At 40.5% G+C, this 25,852-nt stretch overlaps 1 protein-coding gene across 1 annotated transcript in view; it reads left to right on the plus strand.

Moving 5' to 3' along the window:
• The window catches only part of BMPR2 (bone morphogenetic protein receptor type 2), a 105,747-nt gene extending 89,211 nt beyond the window's left edge, over positions 1–16,536 (plus strand). Inside the window, exons 9-13 of the mRNA XM_053947271.1 lie at positions 248–395; positions 1,341–1,477; positions 5,075–5,247; positions 6,307–7,568; positions 9,264–16,536. Of these exons, the coding sequence (XP_053803246.1) occupies positions 248–395; positions 1,341–1,477; positions 5,075–5,247; positions 6,307–7,568; positions 9,264–9,514 (1,971 nt within the window). The 3' untranslated portion in view covers positions 9,515–16,536. The remainder of the gene's footprint in view (positions 1–247; positions 396–1,340; positions 1,478–5,074; positions 5,248–6,306; positions 7,569–9,263) is intronic.
• Positions 16,537–25,852: the final 9,316 nt, after the last annotated feature.

Genomic DNA, 25,852 nt, shown 5'->3' on the forward strand with positions numbered 1-25,852 from the left:
TTTCATTTGAGAACATTAAGTAAGGGACAAAATAAGTTTGTTTTGGTACATACAAAACAGTGACAGAGTAGGGGAAGGGTTTTGTTATGACTAGACTGGTAAGAATCTAGAAGCTGAGGACATTGATTAGGAACAAGCTGTGTTTTCCTTAACTGTAGAGAATACCAAGCAGCATAGGGCACTAAAAAACTTAATTGAATTTGGAAATGACTTCCTGATGTGAAACTTTGATGTGATGTTTTCCCAGGTGGGTACGATCCGCTATATGGCCCCAGAAGTGCTTGAAGGAGCAGTGAACTTGAGGGACTGTGAATCTGCGTTGAAACAAGTAGATATGTATGCGCTGGGCCTGATCTACTGGGAGATATTCATGAGATGTACAGACCTCTTCCCAGGTAACGGAAAGAACTGCAGACCACCGGAACAGTAGGAAGTGGTACCAGCAACCAAAGCTACTCCTGAGCTTTGAAAGTGGAGAAGGGAAGCAGTTCCCTCAATTCTGCCATTGAGTCGGTGCCATCTAGTGTTCGAGGTGGTGCTTGTCAGGACGGTGCATCTGGGGGCGAGGAGTGGTTCCTGCCCAAAGGCTCGGAAGGACCTGTTCAGGCGGTCTGCAGGCCTCGTGCTAGGTGCCATTTGAGCTTTGTTATTGTTGTTGTTACTACTGTCCAGAGTTATAAACATTGAGAGTTAGGCTTGATGGCAAAGGCAGCGTTTCCAGTTCTGAGAACTGATAGAAGTGCTTGAAGTGTCTTTCAGAATTTTCAGCATAAAAAGTGCTATAATTTAATTCATTTAGCCAGTTGTATTTTTGTTTATGAAAGGACATTGAAAATTCAGGGAAGTTCTCCCTACCTGTAACATAAACAAAAAGGAAGTAGGCTTAAAATTTACATGTGAGATTGTGCCACATCCACCATCTTCTGCCCAAGCAACAGCATATAGAATGAATCTAAAATGCAGCATACTCTCTACAGTCAAACAGCTGTACTTTGTGTGCAGAGGCTTGTAATCTTGCTGGGCTTCCTCCCGAATGAAGTACATGAACATGATCAGTTAGTGGTGTTTCACAAAAAGTAAGTGTTGTCTTCAGGCTCCAAGATATTCCAAATGTGCCACTGAACCAGCAAAGTCTGAGGATGCTATCCTTTGAAAGGTTGCTGAACATCACTTAATTCATTTGCAGTTAATTCAGCTTTTTTTGGAAGTTAGACTTCGGGGAAAGTGGGGAACATCTTGATAGACAGCAACTTTGATAATGCCTTTCATCAACTGAAAGCCTTTGCTCTGCCTTTTAATCTGTGATTGATTTTTTTTCCCTTTCTTTCTTTTTCTAACAGGGGAATCTGTGCCAGAGTACCAGATGGCTTTCCAGACTGAAGTCGGAAACCATCCCACTTTTGAAGATATGCAAGTCTTGGTGTCTAGAGAGAAGCAAAGACCAAAATTCCCAGAAGCATGGAAGGAGAACAGCCTGGTGAGAGAGAATATTTTCAAAGAAACAGTGATTTAACCAGCTTTAGGGTGTACTCATTTCTTAAAAGCAATTTTTTAGGTTTTGGGGTTTTTTTCCTCTTTGTTAGTATTTAAGAATTGGGAGCTGTTTCTGCATGGACTTCTTAAAAATTGAATTCAGTTTTTAAAAGTTATTGACATGAAAGCCCGATTTCTTTTAAGGAAAAATACTATTATTGTTGTTGCATGCTGCAGTGTGATACACCGAAGATAACCTGTTACATTAATTTTAGACACTGTCTGTAGTATTGTGCATGAAGTGCCCATGTGTTCTCTGTGTGCCAAATGAGAAACACAAAGCCATTCTTTACCTTTTGACATCTTATAAAGTAATAAAACTGAACTAAAATAGCTGGCAAAAATGTCAATATACTCTTCCAAAACTAAAATTGGTAAACATTGTAATAAACTTTTTTGAACTTGTATGGACCTCAGGATTTGCAGAGACTAAAGTGTCTAGAAATCATTTCCTTTTAACTACATAAAAAATTTTATATGGCTTCATTTGATCCACAATTTTTATTTTCAAGACTATAAACATTATAATATTGCTTGTTGTTTTGAATGAGTGTAGCTTTTGCTTAGAACCTTGCTGCTGTGGACCAACAAGTTAGAGCAAGTCAGTTGAACTCTGGTGAGAGTCTGTGCTTGCTTTCATCTGCAGCAAAGTTCAGGCAATGTGAATCCCCTTGGCTTAGAGGGGGCTGTTTGTCTTCTGTTACAAGCAAAGTGCAAGGCAAACAGTGACTGGGTTCCACCTGATACAAGGTAATACAGCTTAATTGCAAGTATGAAAATGGCGTGTTTGGCTGTTTTTTAGAAAGATACTTCTTGTTATTCCCATATTAAAATGATGCCATTCAATCTTCAGAGACTTTGGTGGTTGATAAGTTTGTAGCTACTGTGCAGACAAGGAGGAGCCCAAGGCCTCACCTGGTGCTGGTGCTTGTAAATATGTAGGAACCTGCTTCCAGAGAGGAGCATAGCCTGCAGTGGTACACTGCAGTAAAACATGTTGTAACCCACCTGAGAGCTTCCAAGAGAGGTGCTTTTATTGCACACTTTTGGCCACCTGGTCTCGGGGGCAAAGGGGGAAGAGGAAAAAAGAGAAATCAGTGCCCAAAGTATATAGGAAATCAAACAACAGCTGTTTTAACTATAGCCATGTTGGCAAATGCAGTGTTGGAAGAACCAAGCTTGACAGCTGTTTCTGAAGGCAGTTAAAACTGAAACAGTTCAAGGTTTGTTTTGTTTTGCAGACTGCCATTTTAAATGTTAATTGTGTTGTAGCAAGCTGATAGACTCCAGCGTTATTATATGATCCCCATATTTAAAATGCCTAGCACATTCTTTGTGTTGTTACTAATTTTTTTTTCTGTATAATCAAAATGGTGATGATAACTCCAGCTCTAAGAATTGATCTGCACCATTGCTTTAAGAGTAAAGAATAATCACAGGTGTCAAACAACTTCCTCCACCCTATGCCAGTCTAGGATAATATCTGAATGAGCATTCTAGGGCAGATAGTGTAGAAAACTAAGCTCCAGATAACCTCACTCTGGACCCACTTCCTAACCTCCTGTATCTAATGCATGTGATAAAAGACTTTTTTCCATTATTTAAAGCTCGGCTGTTATGTTGGGTTATAACACCTTCATGCAAATTAATCTATGAAACAAATGCAGTTTTCCTATTCATTTGAGAAATACAAATAAAAAATAATGCTTTTTTTTTAAATCACATAATTAAGGTACTCAAAAGATGTGGAATTCTCATTTGTGATTACCTGTGCAGTCTTAATCTGCTTCTGGAAGCATCTCTGTTATGTTACAGACTTTGATTTGCAGTATTGTTTTTCACAGTATAAAGCAACAACCTGAGCACAGGATGTACATAAAATAATTAAGAGGTTTTAAACTGTGTTGAGATGTTACTGTGTTCTTGTCTCACTTGCCAGAGTGGGGCCATGCTTGACTTCAGAGGTCAGGATATTAACAGAACAGTAGAATAATGAAGATTTCTGGTCCCCTCTATCTTTTTGATGAGTGCTAGTACTTGTAAATAGTTCACTTTAGCATAGTTATATTTCAACCTGAAATTAATAGAAAACACATAATTGTGGTAAATGTGACGCTGAAGAACTTCAGTGTTGATAACTGTACAGTCACTGCTGTGTCCTTTAATGACCCTTAACACATCAAAAGGAAAGGATCTGCTACAGGACAGACAGTATTAAACACTGGCTGAATTCGCTGCTGGTGAAACCTGTAGAGAGAGTCTTACAAAGAGGAAAGGCAGAAGATTAGGATGTCCACTGACTTAGTCTAAACGGTGACAAAATCAAGTCCTAAAAGCTGAATGAAGGCATTTTATTGTGCGAGAGAAAATTGATCCAGAACCCATCTTGTCCTTGTCCCTGAGGGTGTTTTTAGACTCATGTCCCTCAGCTAAGGGGAGAGTATTGGCTTATCCCCTGTGTGATCTGCTGTGGGAGGGGAGATGAAAGGTTTGCTTGTGGGGGAGCTTGTCCCCACCTGTGCAGCCAGAGCTGCATCACCAAGCAGCAGTGATTGCCAGATGCAAGCGATGCCAGGAGCCCCCTCCATGGGCGAGGAGCTCTTGGCTCATACTCAGAGCTAGTCCTGGCTTCCACTGCCAGAAGGGCACAAGGCACTTCTGGCACAGAGACAGTCAGCAGGACTCACTGAATGCCTTAGTGCCCAGCTGCGATTATGCACAGTCCTCAGTGCTGGAGAGGGTAAAGCTGGGCTGTAGATGTGAGCTGTGCTGGCAATCCAGATCCTCTCTATGGCCATAGGCTGGCAGTAGGGGCCCATAAATGTCTGCCTGGCTTTTGTACTCCAGATAGAGTGGAAACAGAAGTGTTCAGTGCTCGTAATTTCAGTTGTTTCCTCTCCAGTTCCCTGAACATATGGCAGCACGTTTTGGAGGTCTTGAGCGCTAATCCTGTCTGTACAGTTCATCCCACAGTGTGATGCCAGGAACACATGTGTGTTTCTGTTTCTCCACCTGTAAAACAAGTGCAACAAAAATCTCTTCCCATGGCACAGACAAATTTATTGATATTTACGAGACACTTGGATGTCACTGTGGTAAAGAGGAAGACAGGGATGATGAAGTGAGCACAGCTGGTTTTTGCATACAATGCAGGGGAGCAAGGCAGTGGCCATTAGCACAACTGTGAGAATAACCATGGCAGCATTTTCAGAATATCAGCAATCCTTAGTACACAGCTCTCATAAGGCAAGGAGGGTGAGCAGAGCATGCATCCATCAGGGGGCTGGCTGAAGCTTGTATGGACATTGATGAATGTAGCTTTTCCTAAGTGTCTTCCCAGTTGATGTGTGTATGTGAGGTGTGATAATATTAAATTGCATATTGCTAGTATTAGGTTAAATTAGCTTTGAATGAAATTGTGTGTCTTCTGTTTCTCTCTTTCACCAGCTTGTGACTGGCATGCAGAATGCTGCCATAAAACAGTAAATTAGAAGCATAGTATAAAGGTAAAATAACTGAAAGGGGTTTTGTCTCCTGGCAGGCTGTGAGGTCACTTAAAGAAACAATTGAAGACTGTTGGGATCAAGATGCGGAAGCTCGACTAACAGCACAGTGTGCTGAGGAGAGAATGGCAGAGCTCATGATGATTTGGGAGAGAAATAAATCAGTTAGTCCAACAGTCAATCCTATGTCAACTGCCATGCAAAATGAGAGGTAAGAAGAGAACGCATTTGGGTTTAGTCAGCAGGAAATGCCTGATGCAGCACTAGGCTCACTCCAGGACAGAAGCTACAGCTTGCTGCACCCATTAAGTGATGTGTGTTATATGGCCTAGTCTGCATATGAGCATGACATAATCCCAGTTGCTTGTGTTCTTAAGATCTCCTGTGTGTCCCCAGAATTCAGGCACCCTTTATGTATACAGCTGTATTTCTCACAGAGGGGCCTTTTCAACTGAGCTCAGGCAAACTGTCTCAGCAGGCTTGCCACGATGTGAAGTGACAAAATGAATTGTCTTTAAGTACACTTGCTAAATGATGCATCAAACTTCTGTTTAAAGTGTTCTGGTAAAAACTGTGAATTTGCAGTCACTGTGAGTTCAGAAAATTGCCTGTAGTTTTTCAGTTAACAAACTGCAGGGCCGTTGTTTAAGTCATTGTTATTCTGACCCCAGCAAGAGAAGCTGCATGTTCTCTGCTTATATATGATCCAGAGGGAATGAGGATTTGCAGAGCTGATTTTAGTGCTTAATAGTATACTGTATAAATCCAGATTTGAGAGAAGAATAATGTTGCTGTATATGACACTGTTTGTTGTCATGAAAAAAATATTATGTCCAAATCATAGAATACCTAAATTGTCAAAATAGTAGAGTTTTCATGGGTTAGGACCTTGTGACATTTTCTCAGAATCACTTTCTTGATTTAGTCTGTTGCATTTTTGTTGACCCTTCTTCAGCATCACTTATCTGCATCTAGAGCAGAACCTTAGCAGTACTTTGCCAACTGAACAACCAGCTTATTGGACAAATAGAAGATTACTGTTCTCTTAGGAAGTAACATCCATAATGAAGTTTTGCCCTAGTAAAACCAATTTTCTTATCCCCAGCACTTTTCAAGGAAGTTGCTGAAATACCTCAGTTTGTACTGTATCTATCCTTAGTTTATGCATTAAAAGAAACAGAGAGACGCTCAGCTCTCTTAAATGAGAGTTGTTACACTATGAGGTGATTTTTACATATATGATCTTAATACCACTTATTTTTTCTTAAAGGAACCTGTCGCATCATAGACGTGTATCAAAGATAAGGCCATATCCAGATTATTCTTCCTCTTCCTACATTGAAGATTCAATCCACCATACTGACAGCATAGTAAAGAACATTTCTTCTGAACATTCAATGTCCACTACACCACTGACTTCAGGAGAAAAGAACAGAAATTCCATTAACTACGAGCGGCAACAAGCACAAGCTCGCATCCCTAGTCCCGAGACAAGTGTCACCAGTTTGTCCACCACCAACACAACTGGCCTCACTCCCAGCACTGGCATGACCACCATATCCGAAATGCCTTATTCGGATGAAACAAACTTACACACTACAAATGTCATGCAGCCAGGTGGGCCCACCCCTGTTTGTCTGCAGCTAACAGAGGAGGACTTGGAGACAAATAAATTGGATCCAAAAGAAGTGGATAAGAACCTGAAAGAAAGCTCTGATGAGAATCTGATGGAACATTCACTTAAGCAGTTTAGTGGGCCAGATCCGCTAAGCAGCACTAGTTCCAGCTTGCTTTATCCACTGATAAAACTTGCAGTAGAGGTGACAGGGCAACAGGACTTCACACAAGCTACCAATGGTCAGGCGTGTTTGATTCCCGATGTCCCATCTGCTCAGGTCTATCCTCTACCTAAGCAACAGAACCTTCCAAAGAGGCCTACTAGCCTCCCTCTAAACACCAAAAATTCCACAAAGGAGCCACGGTTAAAATTTGGTGGCAAGCACAAATCAAACTTGAAGCAAGTGGAAACAGGCGTTGCCAAGATGAACACTATCAATGCTGCAGAGCCTCATGTCGTGACAGTTACCATGAATGGAGTGGCTGGGAGGAGCCACGGCATAAACTCTCACGCTGGCACAACCCAGTATGCCAATGGCACAGTGCCCTCTGGCCAGACCAGCAGCTCGGTAGCGCAGAGGGCCCAGGAAATGCTTCAGAACCAGTTCAGTGGGGAGGACAGTCGGCTGAACATCAACTCCAGTCCCGACGAGCACGAGCCCTTGCTGAGGCGGGAGCAGCAGGTTGGCCACGATGAAGGTGTTCTGGACCGCCTGGTAGACAGGAGGGAGCGGCCACTGGATAACGGCCGAACAAACGCCAACAACAACAACAGCAATCCCTGTCCAGAGACAGCTGCAGCCAGTATCCAGAATGTAGTGAGAAATCCTGGGCACACCCAGACCAGAAGAGCACAGAGGCCTAATTCGCTGGATCTGTCAGCCACAAGTAGTTTGGATAGCAGTAGTATGCAGTGTAAGTGCCTGCAGGGCTGAACAGTTTCCCTGACACCTTTCTACCTAATAACCACATAGATCTGCTTGAATAGAAATTATTTCCGTCTCCCATTTCTCCTCAAAGCATACTTACTAAATTTCATATAAATGTAGTTTCCCTCAGCACAATTTCAGTCTTTTTGATACAGTCCATCATTTCCAGTATATTAGATCACTATCATCCTTCCACATAAACAGAATAAATCTGTCTCTTTCTAACCCATCCACTCTGTCTCTAGGTTACCTTTCATTATTCCTTGCAAGGCTCCTACCTTTGGTAGTTGGAAAGCATATTGAAAAATAGTCCTATTTTTTTTCTGCAAGGGCACCTTACACCTTTTTTTCCTTACTTTTCCTCATTCTTTCAAGAGTAGCTGTCTCTAAGATGCATTGATTAAAATAATTTATTATAGTAATTATCTGTATGCTTCATGATTTTCAAGCAACTGACTTTACCATATTAGCCCAGTCTGAATGGAGGGTCAGGCATTTTCTACTTTGCTGTCCTAGCTCCAACAATTAGAGCAATTCTTCATCAGTTTGATATGTACATAAAAATTAATCCAAGTAATTAGAGAAGGAATTGATTTTAATAGCTTATTTCAGAGTAGTAACTTCCTTGAGAGTTTTATGGCCAGAGGTCTAAGAGGTTACAATGGGGCTCTCCTTTTTACAGTAAGAATGTAATCACGTAGTTATAGTTAAATTAGGTACATCCTTTGGGTTTGAGCCTGTTTGAGCTATTGGAAAGACCTTCTGGTGTGCATTTTAAAGAAAATATATTTCCAGAAGTCACTGTAGTCTTGAAAGGTGCTTGCAAATCTTGTGACTGTGTTTAGGAAGATGTGCTATTAGTGGAGTAAACTGGGATGCCAGGCATCTTTGGAAATAAAAGGTTTAAAACCAAATGAGAACATATCTTTCAAGAAATGTAGTTGACTATTCAGCAATGGAATGTTTAAGCCTTCCTTTTAAGTAGGAAACCTTAATTTTTGTCTTAACATGTTGGTGTGAGTTGAAATCTTACCAAGATAAAGAAAAAATACTATTGCAGTGACTTTCTTTAATTGAAGGTTAAGTTAAAAGAAGGGGTTGTGTAAAGTTTTTTTAACAATCAGATTTCGACTGCTGAAGTTTTATCATAGTTAAAGTTGGTTTTGCCAGTTCTACAACCCAGCATTCCAAATGCTGACTTAATATCTTAACAGATAATGGACTATTTTGTTTTCAGGTGAAATGCTTTGCCAGGTGGAGTAGGATTAGGGGACCTAACATTGCACTATTTAAATTTTAGCCTCTGCTGTCCTGTAGTAGCAATGTTCTTTTGTACCTCCCATTACAGGTAATATAAGATACTATGATTTGTAAAAGCCCCTCAAATGTCAAATGCTGATTTTCCTGTTTGATGCCAGTATGCATTCCAGGTAACACAAATTACTTCAATGAAGTAATTTCTGACAGAGAACAGAATCTAACCCCTTGTTTTAGTGGCAGCTGTTGTGGTCGATACACTTGTCATGCCTCTGCCACGCAGTTGCTTCTGTGTTTATAGATTTTGTTCTTTTTTTCTGTTTCACATAAGTAACAACCCTGGATGCCAGTCTAATCTCACCTTCCTCATAATACTATTTTCTGTTCTGTTTTCTTGTTTTGGTTTGGTTTTTTTTTCCTTCAGTAGGTGACTCCTCACAGGATGGCAAATCAGGCTCAGGAGAGAAGATCAAGAAACGTGTGAAAACTCCGTACTCGCTCAAGCGGTGGCGTCCGTCCACGTGGGTCATCTCCACAGAGCCGCTGCACTGCGAGGTCAACAACAACGGCAGTGAGCAGGCAGTGCCCCCCAAATCCAGCACTGCTGTGTACCTTGCAGAGGGGGGCACTGCCACCACTGTGGTCTCTAAGGACGCAGGGGTGAACTGCCTGTGAAATGCTTCAAAAGCCGGCAAATGACCTTTGTTTTGCATTATTTGAAACAAACATGCAGAAGACATTTTAAAAAACTGCTTTCTCCTCCTGTCAGCAACCCCTACCAAGGACTCGCTTTAAATAGATTTCAGCTATGCAGAAAATTTTTAGCTTATGCTTCCATATTTTTTTATTTTGTTTTATTTTTTGAACGTTTTTGCACTTTTATTTAGTATCGCTAAAGTTAAGTCTGTCTGTTTTGACCACGGAATATATATATGTGTATCAAAGATGTGGTCTCAAAATATTTTTTTAAAAAAAAGTAACAAAAAAAAGTATTGCTGATAATCAGTTTGGACCAGTTTCTTAAGGTCACTAAGAACATAAGCAGACTATAAGACAGGTTTGACTGCAGTGGTGTCTTGTAACCATGTTTTAATTTCTGTGCACAAGCTAGTCTGTATATTTCTATGTTACAAAGTGTATTCTCTTTTGAACCCCTTATTTTCCTTGTGTCATGTTGAAATGTGCAATAGTCTATAGTTCACAGTAGGCTTTATTGAAAAGTGTGTTTCTGAAACTGCCACATGTTCCCGTTTTCGTATTTGTTAATTTTTCCTTGACAGTTGAGCAGTCAGCCGGTCATGACAGTGAACTTTGCACATCGTAGCCAGCTTGAAGCAGCTGCCAATATCACATTGTGCTCAGAGGTGACAATGCATGAATTTTCCCCAACTTGAAAGGGCTTTAAAAAAGGAACAAAAAAAAAAAAAAAAATCTGAGCTCTGTACCTTTCTTTTGATCCTCCCTAATCAAAATGTGTTTCCTTTATAGTAGTAGATGCCAGCCTGTGAAGTTGAGTAACAAAATGTTGAACAAATGTAAGGAAACAGTGTCAGCCATTTTTCCCATTTTATTTTGTGTGCAGTTTCACCCCCTGTATTTATGTAAAACCTTATTTAGATCACTTATGATGTACATTGAAAAATACATTTTATTCAGAAATATTAATAATTGTCATACTTAAAAGTTTGAGTGGAGATAGGTTGTGAACGTATTTTGTTTACACAGAGAAAAAAAACCATTAATCTTACTTGGCACAAAAGAGTTTTGTGATGAGTCACAAGTCTTTCCTGATTTACCTCCTTACAGACAGTATGGGGTAATAATGAGCCTGATTGCTTATGCAGGTAGGTGCATCCTAATTGATGGTTGTTGCCAGGTTGAGCTGAAACTCATCCTCCCTTCAGAGTTCTTAGAGGCCCTCATTCATCTTGTTAAAGTTTATTGCATGCTTTTAAAATTCATGGGTGTTTGTAGGGGAGGGTTGGGGATTTTTTTTTTCCTTCTGCTTAGTCCCTTCTTTCAGTTTGTATGCACATTGATTTTAGCTGTCAGTGAACGTGGGTGTAATATGTATTGAGATAAATTGTTTTTTCACTATCTCAAGTAAACCCTTCCTTTTTTTGGAATGATTGGTTTTACTGCATACTGAAAGAAAATAATTTTCTTATTAGTTAGAACCTCCTTCCACCTAAGAAATAGCCTTCCAACTCAGAAGCATTCTTTCCAATTGAAAACATTTCAGTAAAAACTATTTGGATATAAAAAGGTGTAACACATCAGTCTTTGGTAACAAGAAAAGATTTATCACTTCATCTGAAAACTGGTGATGTTCAAAGAAAAAAAATCTATTCAGCCAGCCTGCCAGACTCCTGTGGCAGGATACTGGCAGCAAACAATTGCTTCCCCCAGCCTGTCTCCTTTCAGCTGACTGTAGCAGATGCTCTCTGCTTTTAAGCTCATTTGTTTCCTTGCCGTTTTTCCATTTTTTCCCCCTGAGATAAACTTTGCCAACCCTGTCCTTCTCTATCTGTTGATACAACTAATCTAATACATGCCTTGCTTACATCTGATTCTTGCTGATCCCCAAAATTCCTTGCTTTTTCTTGATTGCTGTGATTTTCTCTTGTAACGCTTCCTAACATTTCTTAGATTCTCCTAGACATCTCCAGGAGATAGCACTATAGATGCAGGCTTTGATTAAGTGTAGTTGTAGAAATACAAGCCACGAGGCACATTTTGAGCTCCTTATGTTCTTTAAGCACCAGTTCAAATAGTATCTCTCGTCTCTGAGGCATAATTATGCTTTCCCCCTGTATAATACAGTTATATCACCCTTTTCAAAAACACAGCCTTCTTCTGGATTGACTTTTAATTCACTCTCTGGCTTCCCATCTGCTGCAGTCTCACGTCCCAGATGTTGAAAACCTGCCAGTTGCTCAGCTGGGTTTCAAGACCTGAATCAGAATTTCTGGCATTCTATTCATGTTGCTCACTGTGGCTCTCTTCTCCTCTGGCCTCCTGTGAGTCTCCGTCTGGATTGCGCTGTGTTGTTTTTTGGTGAGCACTGATCATGGTGTTGAGGATTCTTCACTCCTTTCCCAATGACTTTTCTTTGCCTTGCATGTATCATCCATCAGCATTTCAGAATGTGGGCTGAAAACAATCTTTAGGACTCTTACTAACTCAGACTACTCTGGGGAGAGAAAAATTACTTCTCTGACTGCTGCTTTTTTCCGCTGAGACAGAACTGCACCAGTCTTTTAGCCTTTCTTTGCAGGCCATGCCTTTGTAAGAAATCCAACTGTTTTGTGATCAATGCAATCAAAATAACTTTAATACCAGATGAAGATGTCGTTTTGCAGTTCTCCTTCAACATTCTTAAAGAATATTTTTTTTCTTTCCTTTGTCGATTTCTATTACTTGTTGGAGGGCCTTTGGAATTAATTCTAATTAGTAGCAAGATTGGCTGTGTAATCTACCATGGATAAATATAATTTTTAACATGATAGAAAAATGTACTTTATCATGAAATACCCTATAGATTAAAGAGATAAAATCTATTTTTTAAAGGTCAGTCAAAGCAAACTCTGAAGTAGGTACCAAAATACTGTAATTCTGCACAGCTAGATTAAATCAGATGAGAAGTTTGATTTTAATGTTTAATTTAGAAATGCCATTTTTTTCCTCATAGCACATAATCCATTGTCCACAGAATACTATCTCTGTAAGTTAAATGATATTAAATTTTCGTGCTGCAGGGGATCATCCTTAACCAAACAAAATACATGTAAGAGAAAGAATTCTTCAAATCAAACACAGGGAGAGTTGATATTGTACAACAAACAAGGAAAACAAATGTGATTTATTGCCTTGTGAGTTATGATTTTGCTTATTTTCTTTCATTTTTAAAAAAAGGAAAATTATGAAAGTTGATAATTTTCTATCAATTTCTCATGTATATTGTGGACAAGATAAATATAGCAAAATTAAAATAGAATGGTAGTGTAAATACCTATTAATTGTGCCACTGTCAAATAGGCAATAGTAGAATATTTGTTATGGTAATTTATAATGGATAATTCAAGTAAAATGATAGAGCAAACAGTTATGATGTTTGTCTGTGTAAGACAAAATCAAAAATCTTGCTGGGTATAGAAAATGGCTTACCAGTAGAAGCCAGGAGAGTTGCTTAGGTTAATGCATTGTCTCTTGTTCTGTTTCCTGTAATGGAGATACCAACATAACATGGTTTTTAGACTGTGAATTCTAACCCTTTGAACAGACATGCCTCATAGTCTTCTAAAATTGGTATTTACAGGTCAGATTATCTGCAACACTTCCCTGAATTTGCTTATAATGCTTTTACAGCTTCATATGTTACCCAATTATTATTACCAAGGCCTTTCTTGAAACTCTAAGATGCACTTACATTTGCACAACTAAAGGTATTCCTAATTTAAAAGAAAACTATCTGATAATATCATAATTAGAATATTTTCAGAAACAACATTTCCATTCTTGTTTTGCTTTCTTAGTGCCACTCATTTGTCTCTTGTTTTCATATAGAAAATTACCTAATTTTCAAAGGCAACACATTTTGATTTTTTTCAGTGCACTGGGCACAAAACAATGCAAGATAGATGCTGGCAATTTTCAGGAAACAAGCAACAATAATCTCCCACCTCATAAATATGTTCTGAAAGTTCACATCCTCCTACCTGTCAGCTTTCTCTAAAAGAAATCTGGAATCCTACATGCCTCAGAGAGGAGAATAAGTTCTTTAATTGTATGGAATAAATTACTGGCCCCAAACTTAATAGTAATGAATTCTTACTTAAAAATATATATGTATACATTGTATATGGCCTAATTCCAGTGTTCAGTGCATTTTGCTCTAATGATATTCCTTTTTTAAGTGTTAAAAAATATCCACTAATATAACATTACTGTATTGATGTTCAGATTGTAATTTTCGTTAATGAAAAATACAAAAGTTCATACCCATTCTGCCATTGAAATATTACTGTGGACATTTCTTGCCTAATTGGGGAGCATTTTAAAATTGACATATTTTGTCTATACATTAGAAATTAATTATGCTGTAATTTTTACTTGTATAAAAATGGTGGCTGGTGCCATTGCTGAAATAGGCTGGGTTTAAGCCATAAAAATAATAATTGCCAAGCATAGTAGCATATAAGTGACGCGATGTCTAATTGGAAGATTTGTAGCGGCTCATCAAAGTAAATTGAAATTGGATTGATCAGTCTTTGAAAGTTGGATCATAGACTGGACAACTTAATATTTTGCATAAATTGGGATTATTTGAACTTTTCTGTCTGGTCTCCCAGTACCCATTTTAACAAATAACTGTATTAACCTTCTTTTTCAAACATGCTTACTAATTTTTGTTCAACCTCAAGCCTTTCTTCAGTGAAAAAACTATACATATTGCAGTGAAGCCAGATATCTATTTTTTTATGTAAACTCTGTGTGTATTTAGATGCATATGTATGCTGTGTGTAAGTTCCAGGATTAAATTCTGTGAGTTACAGCATCAGATGGTAGCACTGGTAGAAAGTATAATGGGGGGGGGGGGTTCATATGCCATTTTAAAATTGTCTGTAGTACATCACAGTAAAGCTGGGATCAGACTGTGACACACAGTCCAGTAGTTCAAGATCTCCTGTGACAGACTTGTCACTGATTGTTTGGGTGGAATGGATTTATGAGAGAGAGAGAAAGAGAGAAACCTGGGAATGCACATGACAAGCTTTATCTGAAGCTGAATGATTTAAGATATCTCTCTCAAAGATCAAAAAATAACCCAAAACACTTTTAAAACATGATGATTTTTACAAGGCTTTTTTATGTAGTAGCTATAGTTATATGTGTGGTTGCCATTTAAACATAGTATTTTAGTCCATTAAATCCAATTACATTTTAGGCTTCTATATTGTCATATGAAATTGTAGCTATAGAAATGCATTCCTTTTTGATCTCACCCATCCCCAAGTAGATTCAGTTTTGACATGAAAAAGTAACAAATCAGATTTCTCATTTGAGGTTTCTTCTGTACTGAGTAAAATTGGAGGCAGAACTTCCATTTCTGCAAGAACAGGTTTGTGCTCCTGCAAATCCAGATGGATGTTATTTTCAGCACCTGTGTTTCTGAGGCAATGGGCACCTCGAGGGCTCATGGCTGAGCCCAGTGCTCTTAGAATCCAACAGGAGTCTGCCTTTGATAGTGGGCAGAGGAGGGGTGGGTTCTGCTGGCTGTGGTTGTTAAACATTTCTGGGGAGGATTAGCCCTAGGAAAGCTGGTATGGAATGTGGGACTGCAGGGGCAGCCCTGGCTCCTGAGCTTTGCTGGGCATTGCTGATGGGGGATTCAGGCTGTGGAGCTGGGTCAGCACAGGGCAGCTGTGGCTTTGTCAAGAATGGAACTGCATTGGGGGAGTGGGAGTGGAAGGGTTCAAGATAAATCCTCATTTACACCAAGGCTCTTTAATGTTGATCTGGGCTCCATGCAGGTCTGTGTTAGCAGTGCATTATTAATACAAGTTATTTCTTATGGCCATTTCTGTTTATTTCACTGTGGTTTAATATACACATGTGCATAATAAGCAGGAACTAGTTGGAGGTATGCTAATTCATAGCGTAATCATCAGCTATTTTTCAAAGCCTATTGCTGTTTTCATCAGCAATTGTTTGAATTTGCAAGTCATTCAGTTGGTTAACTTCAATGCATACACCATGCTTCCATAGCACAGGAAGGAAGGATTTCTTCCCAGTCCTTCCAGACTTCTGCAGATGTATCACTGGAGTGTGTCCGTTGGGACACAGCATCTCGCCTGGTAAATATTTTAAAGCAGAAATAATTAGCCTTTATAACTTTCTAGTTCCAAGGTCTCCCAAACCTCCACTTATGTAGCCCATTCACTTGTTTTTAAGACAGCAAATGTGTGAGGTTTATTTCTAGAGCACTTGATTCACTTTCTTTTTTGTGCTTCAGAACTGTATAATGAAGTTTCACACTTCAGTCTTGTTTATTCAGAAAATAGTTAATGTTTCTGGTCTTTGTAAGAAGTCACAAGAACAAACGGGCAAGTCCAAGATATAGCTGACTCATTTATCACTTTTGAATTTCCTGATTGGTGACTCTTCTCTCTCTTTCACACTGTTGAAACGTATTGAAAACGGTTTGTATGTATATGTTTCTTGTCTGCTTTTTGTCTCTAGAGGAAAGCGTGCTCTATTCACATTTATATAAGCTGGAATGATGTTTTACAATCGCTGTTGATTATTTTCCCCCCCAAATGCAGTATAAGAGGAAAATAAACATGGCAAGAATTAATTTCTAGGGTTTGGTCTTCTGTAAAGGCTGAAGTAAGAATATGTGAAACTGCCATTTTCCTTATGAAAGACTGTAAAGAGAGCATTACTTTCTGAGCGAGCTTTTCTGGGGGAAGAGGGGGAGAAATCCTAGAATATGGAGTCTCATCAGAACCCTTTTGTTAACGGGTATTTTTAGTTTTCCTCTCAAATGACTGAGGAAATACCATGTATGAATTTATAAATAATTACTTTCAGTTATTTCTTTTGTATAAGCTGCGCAATACCCTTGCTATGCTGTATAAGTTGTGTTTCATGGAACAGTGTGAGTATGAAATAAAAAGCTAATTTTTGGTTTTTAATCATCTGTGGATGCCACTATGAAAGCTGACATTGTTAAAGCCACTACAGAGTTTTCTATGAATACTTGTAAGAATTGCTTTGTTATATATAAACCTAAATAAAGAGATTGTATTGATACAGAGACATTGGATAAGAACATTTAAAAGGCTATTCTTTAGGCCTGAGAGAAAAGGCTTGCTGTAAAAATGGTGCATTATTTCATTTATTAAAGATCATATTACTGACAAAAAGCATGGTCTTTTGTTGGTGGTTCATATCATTACTGGCCATGAGTATTACCTGCTCCAGGAATGAGGAAGAGGAAACCCCAGTTGCAGCTGTGTGGATTGGTTGGTTGATTGGAGGATAAGGAATTCCTTGATTCTGAGGGATGGGGATGAATAGGGCTTCCAGACACCTTTGGTATGACCAGGTTCCACCCTCCTTGTTCCCAGGTGGTCCTGTGCATTAGGAATCTCTGGGCTTGCCCTTGCTTGGGGTAGTGCAGTGCTCTGCTCCCTTCCGCCCCCTTTCTCACTGGCCAGCCAGGTCAGGTGCTGGTGTTGGAACTGAACTCAGTTTTGCAGACACTTCAGAGCAGCAGGCCTTGCAAGACCTCTTGTCACACTTTGTCTGCTTGCTAAGTGTAAATGCAGAAAAACCAGAAAAAGAAAACAGGAAAAAGAGGTATTAAACTGAATGTTTTTCTCCTTCAGTTTTGTTTGGCACTTGGGAAGAGCACAGAATTGATGGCAACCAAGCATGTGGAGGAACACAACAAGAACAACCTCTGCAGCTGGGACAGGAATTAAAAGAGCAACCCCTTACCCTTCCCACACAAACTATTGCATTTTCCCCTCCCCATGAAGAGACAATATCCTGGCATTCTTACAAGCAGAAGCTTTCCCAGCCCAGAGCTGAAAATCAGCAGAACTGAAAACGATGGATTAAATTATAGTAGAAGGATGCTGCAAATTTCCACTGACTGACACTTTTCTACTATACACAGATTGGTGGCATCCATCCTGCAGCTCGGTTGCTTTGTTGTTTTGTCTCTCCTCAATTATTGTTAATTTATTTTTCTCTATCCACAGTGATGATTTTTGCAAGCAAATAAGTGGTACAAGTCTCTGGCCAAAGAACTAACTCCAAAATTCAAAGAAAGAAGGGAGATAGAATGAGGAGCTTCATTTCTTGCTGTCATAAATAAGGAGGAAGCAACAAACTGAGGCAAGTAGTATGGTTGAGTATCTGCCTGTATGGAAAATCATCTCAGCCCCACAAATGAACCTAGAAACCTTTGGCTACAGGAAGGGACCATGGCAGGCTTTGCTTTCCCTGGAAGCAGGAAGCACACTGGGAGCGGAGGCCAGTATGACAAAAGTAGCTGTGTCCCCAAAAGCAGTTCTCACTTTTGGCTTGGCTGACAATAAGAGCAGCCAATTCCTGCCCTACCCCAGCAGGTGTGGCTGAACCTTATCCTCAGGGCATCTGAGAAGCCTGACTCAGCCCTGCAGGAACAGAGTGTGAATGGTGAATTTTACTGATAGGTTTTTCTTTGGTGCATGAGCTACTCGGACTTAAGAAAGTCTCTTCATGATTTCCCTGTGTGACCTCATACACTCGCCTCCAGCAGCTCTCCCCTGCAGAAATAACCACTTTTATTTGATTTTGCTTTGCTAATGGGAATTGAAAGTAAAACAACAATAATTATATTCCTCTTTGTTCCAGAGCAGTGATGCAGCTGCAGAACGTAGTTTGTGGAACACAGCCATGTCAGTCTTCCATTTGTTTCCATTCAGGGTTTTTTCCCTATTTACTTCTTGCTAATTCTGATGATATGGAAATTCTCCACGTGCGGGAGATTATACACATCTGCTCAGTGCCATGACCCAAAACACATTCTATTGGATAAGAAGGTTAATTTTCCACAGGCAGGAAAACTCAGCTATACCAAAATATTTGTATAAATTCAGCTTTTCATGTTAACCTGAAACATTGTCATTCTCCATCCAGGGAAGAGTTGAAATGTTTTGATTCCTGGAATTTAAATGGCACACTTGGGTATTTTGCTTTTATGTCAGGGGATCTTCTTTCAGCTCTCAGTACCACGGGGAAAATCTGTGAGAAATCCACAAATGGTGGTCTGAGCTGAAGTCATGCTTTGGGAATCACTGATGCCTCTTTTACAAAGACAACAAATGAGGCTGTCTGAGGACAGCTGGTCTGTGGGAGGTGATTAAGAAAAGCAAGTCTGTATTTACTATGCAGTGTCTGAGCAAATGGCATTTCTAGACAGGGCTCACATGAGCACTGGAAAAATGTTAAGGATGCAAATATTGAGAAATATTGGAAACAACTGATCCAGGTGCATTTCAATTCACAGGACAGGAGCTTTCCAGCACCTTCTATCCCGGTCCATCAAGTCCTTTTGAGAACAAGGACATACAGTCAGTAGAGAGCAAGCAGGTGGCTTGGGCAGATAATGGATAAAAGCCAGTGGGCAGCACCTCAAGTACATGAGGTGGATTTGAGGAAGGAGAAAGCATGAAGGGAGACTAGGGAGACTTGTTTCAGGCACCAGCAACACTGTAGAACTCAGCATTTGTCTTTGGCCCAATTTCTTTGTTGTTGCTGCCAAGTGCTAACAGGAAAGCATAGTGTAGGGCGTTGTGATAAGGAGGGTACAGAGGTTGTACAGCTCGTTTTACCTGTGCCACTTAGTGTAACAGGCCTGCAAGCAGCTCCTAGGAAAAGTACAGGCCTGTTTGCTTTCCCCTGTCACCTATTGCAGCCTTTGTCTGGGAGAAGTTCATGCCACAAGCTATCAGATTTCCTAATCAGAATGACTAGAAATACAGTTTTCTTAAGGTACTTTTGTGCACAAGGGACTGTGTGCATGGGGAGCAAAACTGGCTTGTGCTGTGTTCCTGGTTTTGTTCCTGACAGTCTGTGTGCTTTGCAGTGACTGGTATTCTGCCAGTCTGCTGTAATATTGAAATTACACCTATTTTCTCCATCTCCTTCCCTTTCTCTCCCTTTGTCCCCCTCCCTCTTTCCTCTTACTGAAAAGGTAATAATTGATCCCTGCAGATACGTTGTAAAGAGTAACTTCTAGCACCTCCATGTCTCTGGATTGGTTAAAAAATCAGATCTGGCACAACTCACTGTAGCAGGGTATAAGTCTGACTAGCCCAGGAGGTAGGCATTGCTGATGCACACATCAGCTGTAGTGGTGCAGCCAACATGTGTATGGGTGACCAGAGAATTTCCTGCAGGATTGATCTCTGCTGAGGTGGAAATACATTATTGGGAACCTGTATTTCTTTTGCCATTCCAAGAATTTTCTTGCAGGACCAATAACAATTCTGAATCGGGCCTTAGAAGTGACTGGCTTAAAATCATGATTAAGCAGGATAACTTTATTTATTGTTTGTTTCTGGAAAACCAGAATGCAACTAAATCATGTGTTTGAGCTTCACCCTGTGATCATGAGGGATGGAAATGTGCTTTTAAGGCACAGACAAGCAGAAGTTCACATCCATTTACATAAGCTGTGAACTGAGAGTGACAGGAGAAGTATTTGCAGCCAGGCAGAAGCAAGCAGCAGTATCAAGAAGACTTGATCTGGGCACTGTGTTAACGCCAGCTCAGCAGCCAGCCACAGGAAGGGCTCACAGGTTTTCCTGTGGCAAATCAACAGCCTCGGGAATCCTTACCCTGTCCTGGGTTGAGGTGCAGGAGGCAGCCAGAGGAACTGGACTGTGCTGGAGAAGTGGGGGAGGGAAGCAGGAGGAAGGGCAGAGGTGTTTCAGGATGAGCCCTTGGTGTGATGCCAGCTGGAAGAGCTGTGGCTACGTGCTGGCGTATGGCAGAGCTGAGAACAGCTCTTGCAGGCTGAGCTCTTGCTCAGCGTGCAGCCATGAGGCAGGTGCCCCTCCTTGGGGGAGGTGGGACAGCCCAGCACACAGCTCGGGGTGGGCCTCAAGGAGAAGAGAACCCTGCAGGCTCGCCATGATGAAGCACCAACTTAGCCATGCCAGCCACAACTGCTGGAGATGTCTGCCTGCTCCTGCTGAGCAGAATCAGCCTGACACCTTGTCTGAGCACTTGGCTGTGAGCAGCAGCAGAGTTGGGGCTTTGCCCACCTTTGCTTTCTTCCTCTCCAAGATGACATCCTCTCAGTGATAGCTCTCTGGCTCTCCTAGAGGCACTCAGGCTGAATGGGAAGTGCAGTGCATGAGGACAGGATGGTACCATAGAGACAAATTGATGCCTAGTTCTGATGTGACCAAACAAGTTAAAAGCTCCCCTGTCTCCTGTGGCTGAGTGCAAAGGAGGATTCAGAACTCTGCTTGATCCATTCTTTTCCAGTAAGTGTTTTCCCAAATTGGAGAATCACACGCTCATGCTTCATCACACACTCTGCTCAAGTTAATTAGTTTAACTACAGAGCTAGTATATGTCTGTGGAGAGAGAAGAAAAATCATTTTGTCACTGCCTCTCAGTGCATGAATAAACCATGCCACCATGCTTTCCACCAACTCTTTACCTTTTCTAAATGTTATATGAACAAGTAGAAGCAAAAGAAGATTTTAGGCCTGAATCAGAAAGAGTGAACACTCTTCTCTGCTCTCTTAAGTGTCTGTAGTTACATGCTTATTCATCACTTACACAGGATGTTTATCATCCTACATGGTCATAAAACCTACAGTATTGAAACATTGTCTCTTACCAAATTAATTTATAGTGTCAACATTTGAAACAAATATTTTATAGTGTGCAATTCCATTGTCCTCACAGTACAGAAATTGTGCTGGTGCCTTGCCGGAGCAATCAGTGTTTAATGTTTGTAAATGAAGAATTTCCTTCTGTAATTTGTATATGTTCTTCTAACATGAGATTAGAAATACAGAAATGCTTTATATGTCTAAACACAACACAAATATAGACAAATCTATTATATTTGCAAGCTCTGTAAATATGAGCTAAAAATGCTAAGTTTTGGAAAGATAAAAAAAAATCCTTGCTTCCTAAAAGGTAGGAAAGTTTTATTATTGAATGGGAGGAATCGTGTGCAAATTATCATTCAGCATCTTGTAGGATACCTGGGGGAGATTATACTGTCTCTTGTTTAAATGAAACTAGGCTAGTTTTGTCAGCATTACTGAAAAATGATTCTGGAATGTGGTGGACAACATGCTCATGCTTTTCCTGCTGCTCATTCTCTTCCCTCATTCCCATCCAAGAACAGTTTCAGGTCCCATCACTGAAGAAAGTGCTCCTTCAGCAGCTGGACACTCACCACAGGGTCATTGCTTAGTGTTGCTGCTGACTTTTAATACATGCTCAGAAAACAGATCTGTATGCATGGAGAAACATGTCACATGTAGGTGAGCTTGGCACTGGCTTCTAAAGAAATTAACCTTGTGCTTCTCCCAGGTAATTACGTGTGCCAGGAATGTGCAGTGGGAACATCTCCCAAACCTGCATGTAAGTGTTGCTTTGAGAACTGAGTTTCTTTGTCAAAAAATGTGTTATCTTAATGCCATTGAGGCACTGAAGCCTCTGAATGTTATTATGTGACAACTTTTCTTAAAGATTGTACCTTATAGAATGTGACAGAAGTGCATTTTGCATTTTTCTTATTGCATGGAGTTTGATTTATGTTCAAGGTCCCATCTGTTGGTTTTTTTATTGTTTTAATCTTAATACCTTATTTCAATCTGTTTGCCTTCTCAAATCCCCACAGATATTCTAGGATATTAACTAGGCTCTTACAGGTTTTGTGTGAAGTAAATTCTATTATATTTGTCCTATTTTTTTAAATGTCTTTTTCTCCAGTTGATGTTCAACACCCACATAAACAAGCAAAACAAACTCACTCTGCAGGAGAGAGATGAGAAATGCAATGAAATAGCCTGAGGCATAATCCAATGTTTAGATTAGATTCCCAGAATCTTTAGTCTTTCAACCTTCAATATTGCTTACATTAACTGTAGGTTAAAAAAAAAAAAAAAACAATTTCAGGCAGTCTGCTCCTCTACATGTGCTGCTTTGTATTTATTTAATTTTGGAATAAGACAATAGCATATTTGAAGCTGCTTGAAGTACAGCCATTTTCTGTAAGGTTTACTATTATTGCTATTATTTTAACAGAACATTTTTCATATATATTATTATGAGCAGTGAGCAGTACTGCTCACACCTTTTCAGTCTGTAGTACCAGAAAACTGCCTAAGTATTCTGTTTTATTAGCTGTACAGTGGGATTTGGGCCTCTCAGCTTAGTTAAACCTCTTTGACCCTTGTTTCTCTGCTTTTCATTTGGTGTTAGAAGTTGAACAGTTCCCTGACTTGTTTACATCCCTGCTTTCAGCAAGTTCCAGATTTGTTTATGTAGTTCTGTGTGTTTGATCAGTCTGCCCTTGAGGGCATTGAATATGCTTCAGCCTTTGGATTGATTTGTTTGTATCTGCAGCATTTACTGTATTTTAAGAAAGAGCCAACAGCTTGCACATAAGGGGCCAGCTGCCATACCTAGGTTTCATCTCCCAGCACTGAGTACAAAGCAGCACATTTTGGCAGGACTCTGGATGGGTGCCGAGGGCCTCCAAGCTAGTGGGATGTGGGAGTGCTTACCACCTCTTGAGGTGGCACTTCAGCCTGGTGTGTGAGCACAGCAGTATCTGCTGAGCTCCCAGGGCCAGTGGGTTGATAAAAATTCCAGGCAGAGAGGAGCTGGAGACATGGAGATGGGCCCTGTGTATGTGGGCTCACATGTGACTCCAGGGCATTTGGAGTTACTGAAGGGACTGTGGTCACTAAAAGGCAGATTCACATGCTGCTGATAGAAGGCTCAGAGCCCCTGTGGTGATGAGGAGTTTCATTCCTATTTTTTTGGATCACTGTTGGCACCATTACATTAGGTGTTATGGCAAGAGTGAAGAGTGTCATGGATTTGAAGAAACCCCAGCCTCGTGGTTCCACATGGCACCATATTAAATGGGTTCATATGGGGTATTGCTCAGAGGTGGCCTGGACAGCATTTGGCAAAGTGTGCAAGCAGAAAGGAAGGTGACAGCTGAAAAAAACCCAGAGCCTGAGAGGTATGAATTGCAAGGAGAGTCTGGGGGATCTGAATCCAAGTTATTTGGGGCTGGGGTTTTGTTCTGAGGGTTTGGGTTATTTTGTAATTGAAAAGGAGTTTCAAAGCTATTTTCAAGTTCATAATCCTGCTTTAGCTCTTTCTATTATTTCCATAAGGTGTAGGAGTAAGATCCTGTTGTAACACATTTGTTACAGTTTAAACAAATGAACGTAAGAAGTACACGGTGTTTGAGTAGGTCTGAGTACATGACTTTACATGTTGAGCTCTCACGTCTGCAGCGTGCAAAGCAACACAACTGATGATGAGCAGTGCACATAAATGCTTTGCTTTATATTCTCACAGCTACTCTGTGGAGCAGTGTCATCTCTGAAGTGTGACAATAATGTGGGAAGTACTATCTATAATTATAACAGGTATCTTCTGCAATCAAAGTCGTGACTTGGCTCCATAGCATGCAGCATGAAAATAAATATGAATCAGTACCTGTCATTTTGGCCTCTTCAAAACAGTAACAGGAATAAGAATGCATGCTGAATATTTTGTGCCTTAGAAGTATCTTTATGGCACACTGCTTACAAGTATTGGGAGATACTGCTTCCCAATATTTCTGATGAGTGTAAACTGGGATAAAAGTCTGCTGCACAACTGTACAGGCACTGGGATTGGGTGCTGTCACAGAGGGAAGAACTGCATCTTCTGCTCTTGACTGAAAACTGCAGCAAAGCAGTGAAACAAATGCTGCATAAATTAACCTTCTTTAGGATAACTGCACTGTTCTGGGCTGCTGTTGTGGTTTAACCTGTCAGGCAGCTGACAGGTTAACCCCACACAGCTGCTCTCTCATTTGCTCTTTCCCAGTGGGTGGGAGAAGTGAACTGGGGGGGGGGGGGGGGGGGAAGTAAAATTTGTGGGTTGAGACACAGTTCAATGGGGCATATGATGATAATAGATATTAATATAATATAGTAGATATTTTATATAGATATAGATAATAGAAGAATACAGAAAGCAAGTGATGCAGACTACAATTGCCCAGCCAGTCCCTGAGCAGCAGGCCCCAGCCAGCTTTCCCCTCATTCACATGCTGAGCTTGCTGCTGTGTGGTGCAGAACATCCCTTTGGCCCATTGGGGTCAGCTGTCCTGCCTCTGTCCCCCAGCTTCTTGTATCCCCCAGCTTCCCTGCTGGTGGGACTGGGTGAGAAGCTGAAAAGTCCACATTTCCCCTGGTGCTTTCTGCCAGCAGCTCCAGGTAGGGCTGTTCTCTAGCTGTGGTGTTTTACTAGTAGGTGAAAACATAACTGTTATTTGTTGATTACATCCCTTGGGTTCTGTTGATGTCATCTTGCCATTTAGTTCCTAAAAAACTTGTTCTCCTTGTCTCTTGACTTTACTTTGTGTTATGGCAAAACTGGCTTTCAGAAGGATTCGGACTATTTTCTTCCCCTTCTCAAAAATTTATTTTGCTGTTGCCCCACAGATGAGTCACAGAAACTACTGAAGGACAAAGCAGCAGACAGGTTCCATGTATTTCTCCAGACATGCTGGGTGCTGGTTTTCTACCTCCTGGGTGTTTACCTGTGGAGAGCTTTAAAGCTGAGGTTCTCTTTTTTCAATATATACATGGAGTCATTGAAGGAATTACAAGATCCCTTCATCCCCAATGACAGCAGTACACAGGTTATACTCTTACTGCTTACACTTGTATGTTCTCTGCCTCTCAGCCATTCCCGGTGAGAACACTGTCTCCCAGATATTTTATTAATTATAGGTTATCTGGGATTTTGATGCCTTGCCACATTGTGCCAGCAGTGCTGGTGATGGCTACAGGAAAATAAAGTACCTGTGTGCAATTTACAAGGTAGCAAGTATATTGCACAGTTGAAGGAAGGGATACAATAGGGCTGATGGTGATCTGCCAGGCTTCTGGTGGCTTCCCTTGGCAGCCACTTTCAGGGATAGCACAGGGCACAGCCTGGGCACAGCCTTTTGCAGAAGGTTTTGATTGACCCGTGCAACTCTCCTTCAGGCCATATTACTAGCATTTACAGTACATGTGAGAGAGCATAATGCCTTTCAAAATAAATGTAATTAATCCAGAATGCAAGAGCTTACTTCACAACAACCTCATCACTACATATGTCCTGTTCTCTTTTGCCAGTCTGATTCCTCACAAAAAGCTCTCAACTCTAACAAGAGCTTTACCCTTCAAGGCTTTAGGTAGGTCA

This window comes from Vidua chalybeata, chromosome 7 (genome assembly GCF_026979565.1).
Source record: "Vidua chalybeata isolate OUT-0048 chromosome 7, bVidCha1 merged haplotype, whole genome shotgun sequence".
Classification (NCBI taxonomy): domain Eukaryota; kingdom Metazoa; phylum Chordata; class Aves; order Passeriformes; family Viduidae; genus Vidua; species Vidua chalybeata.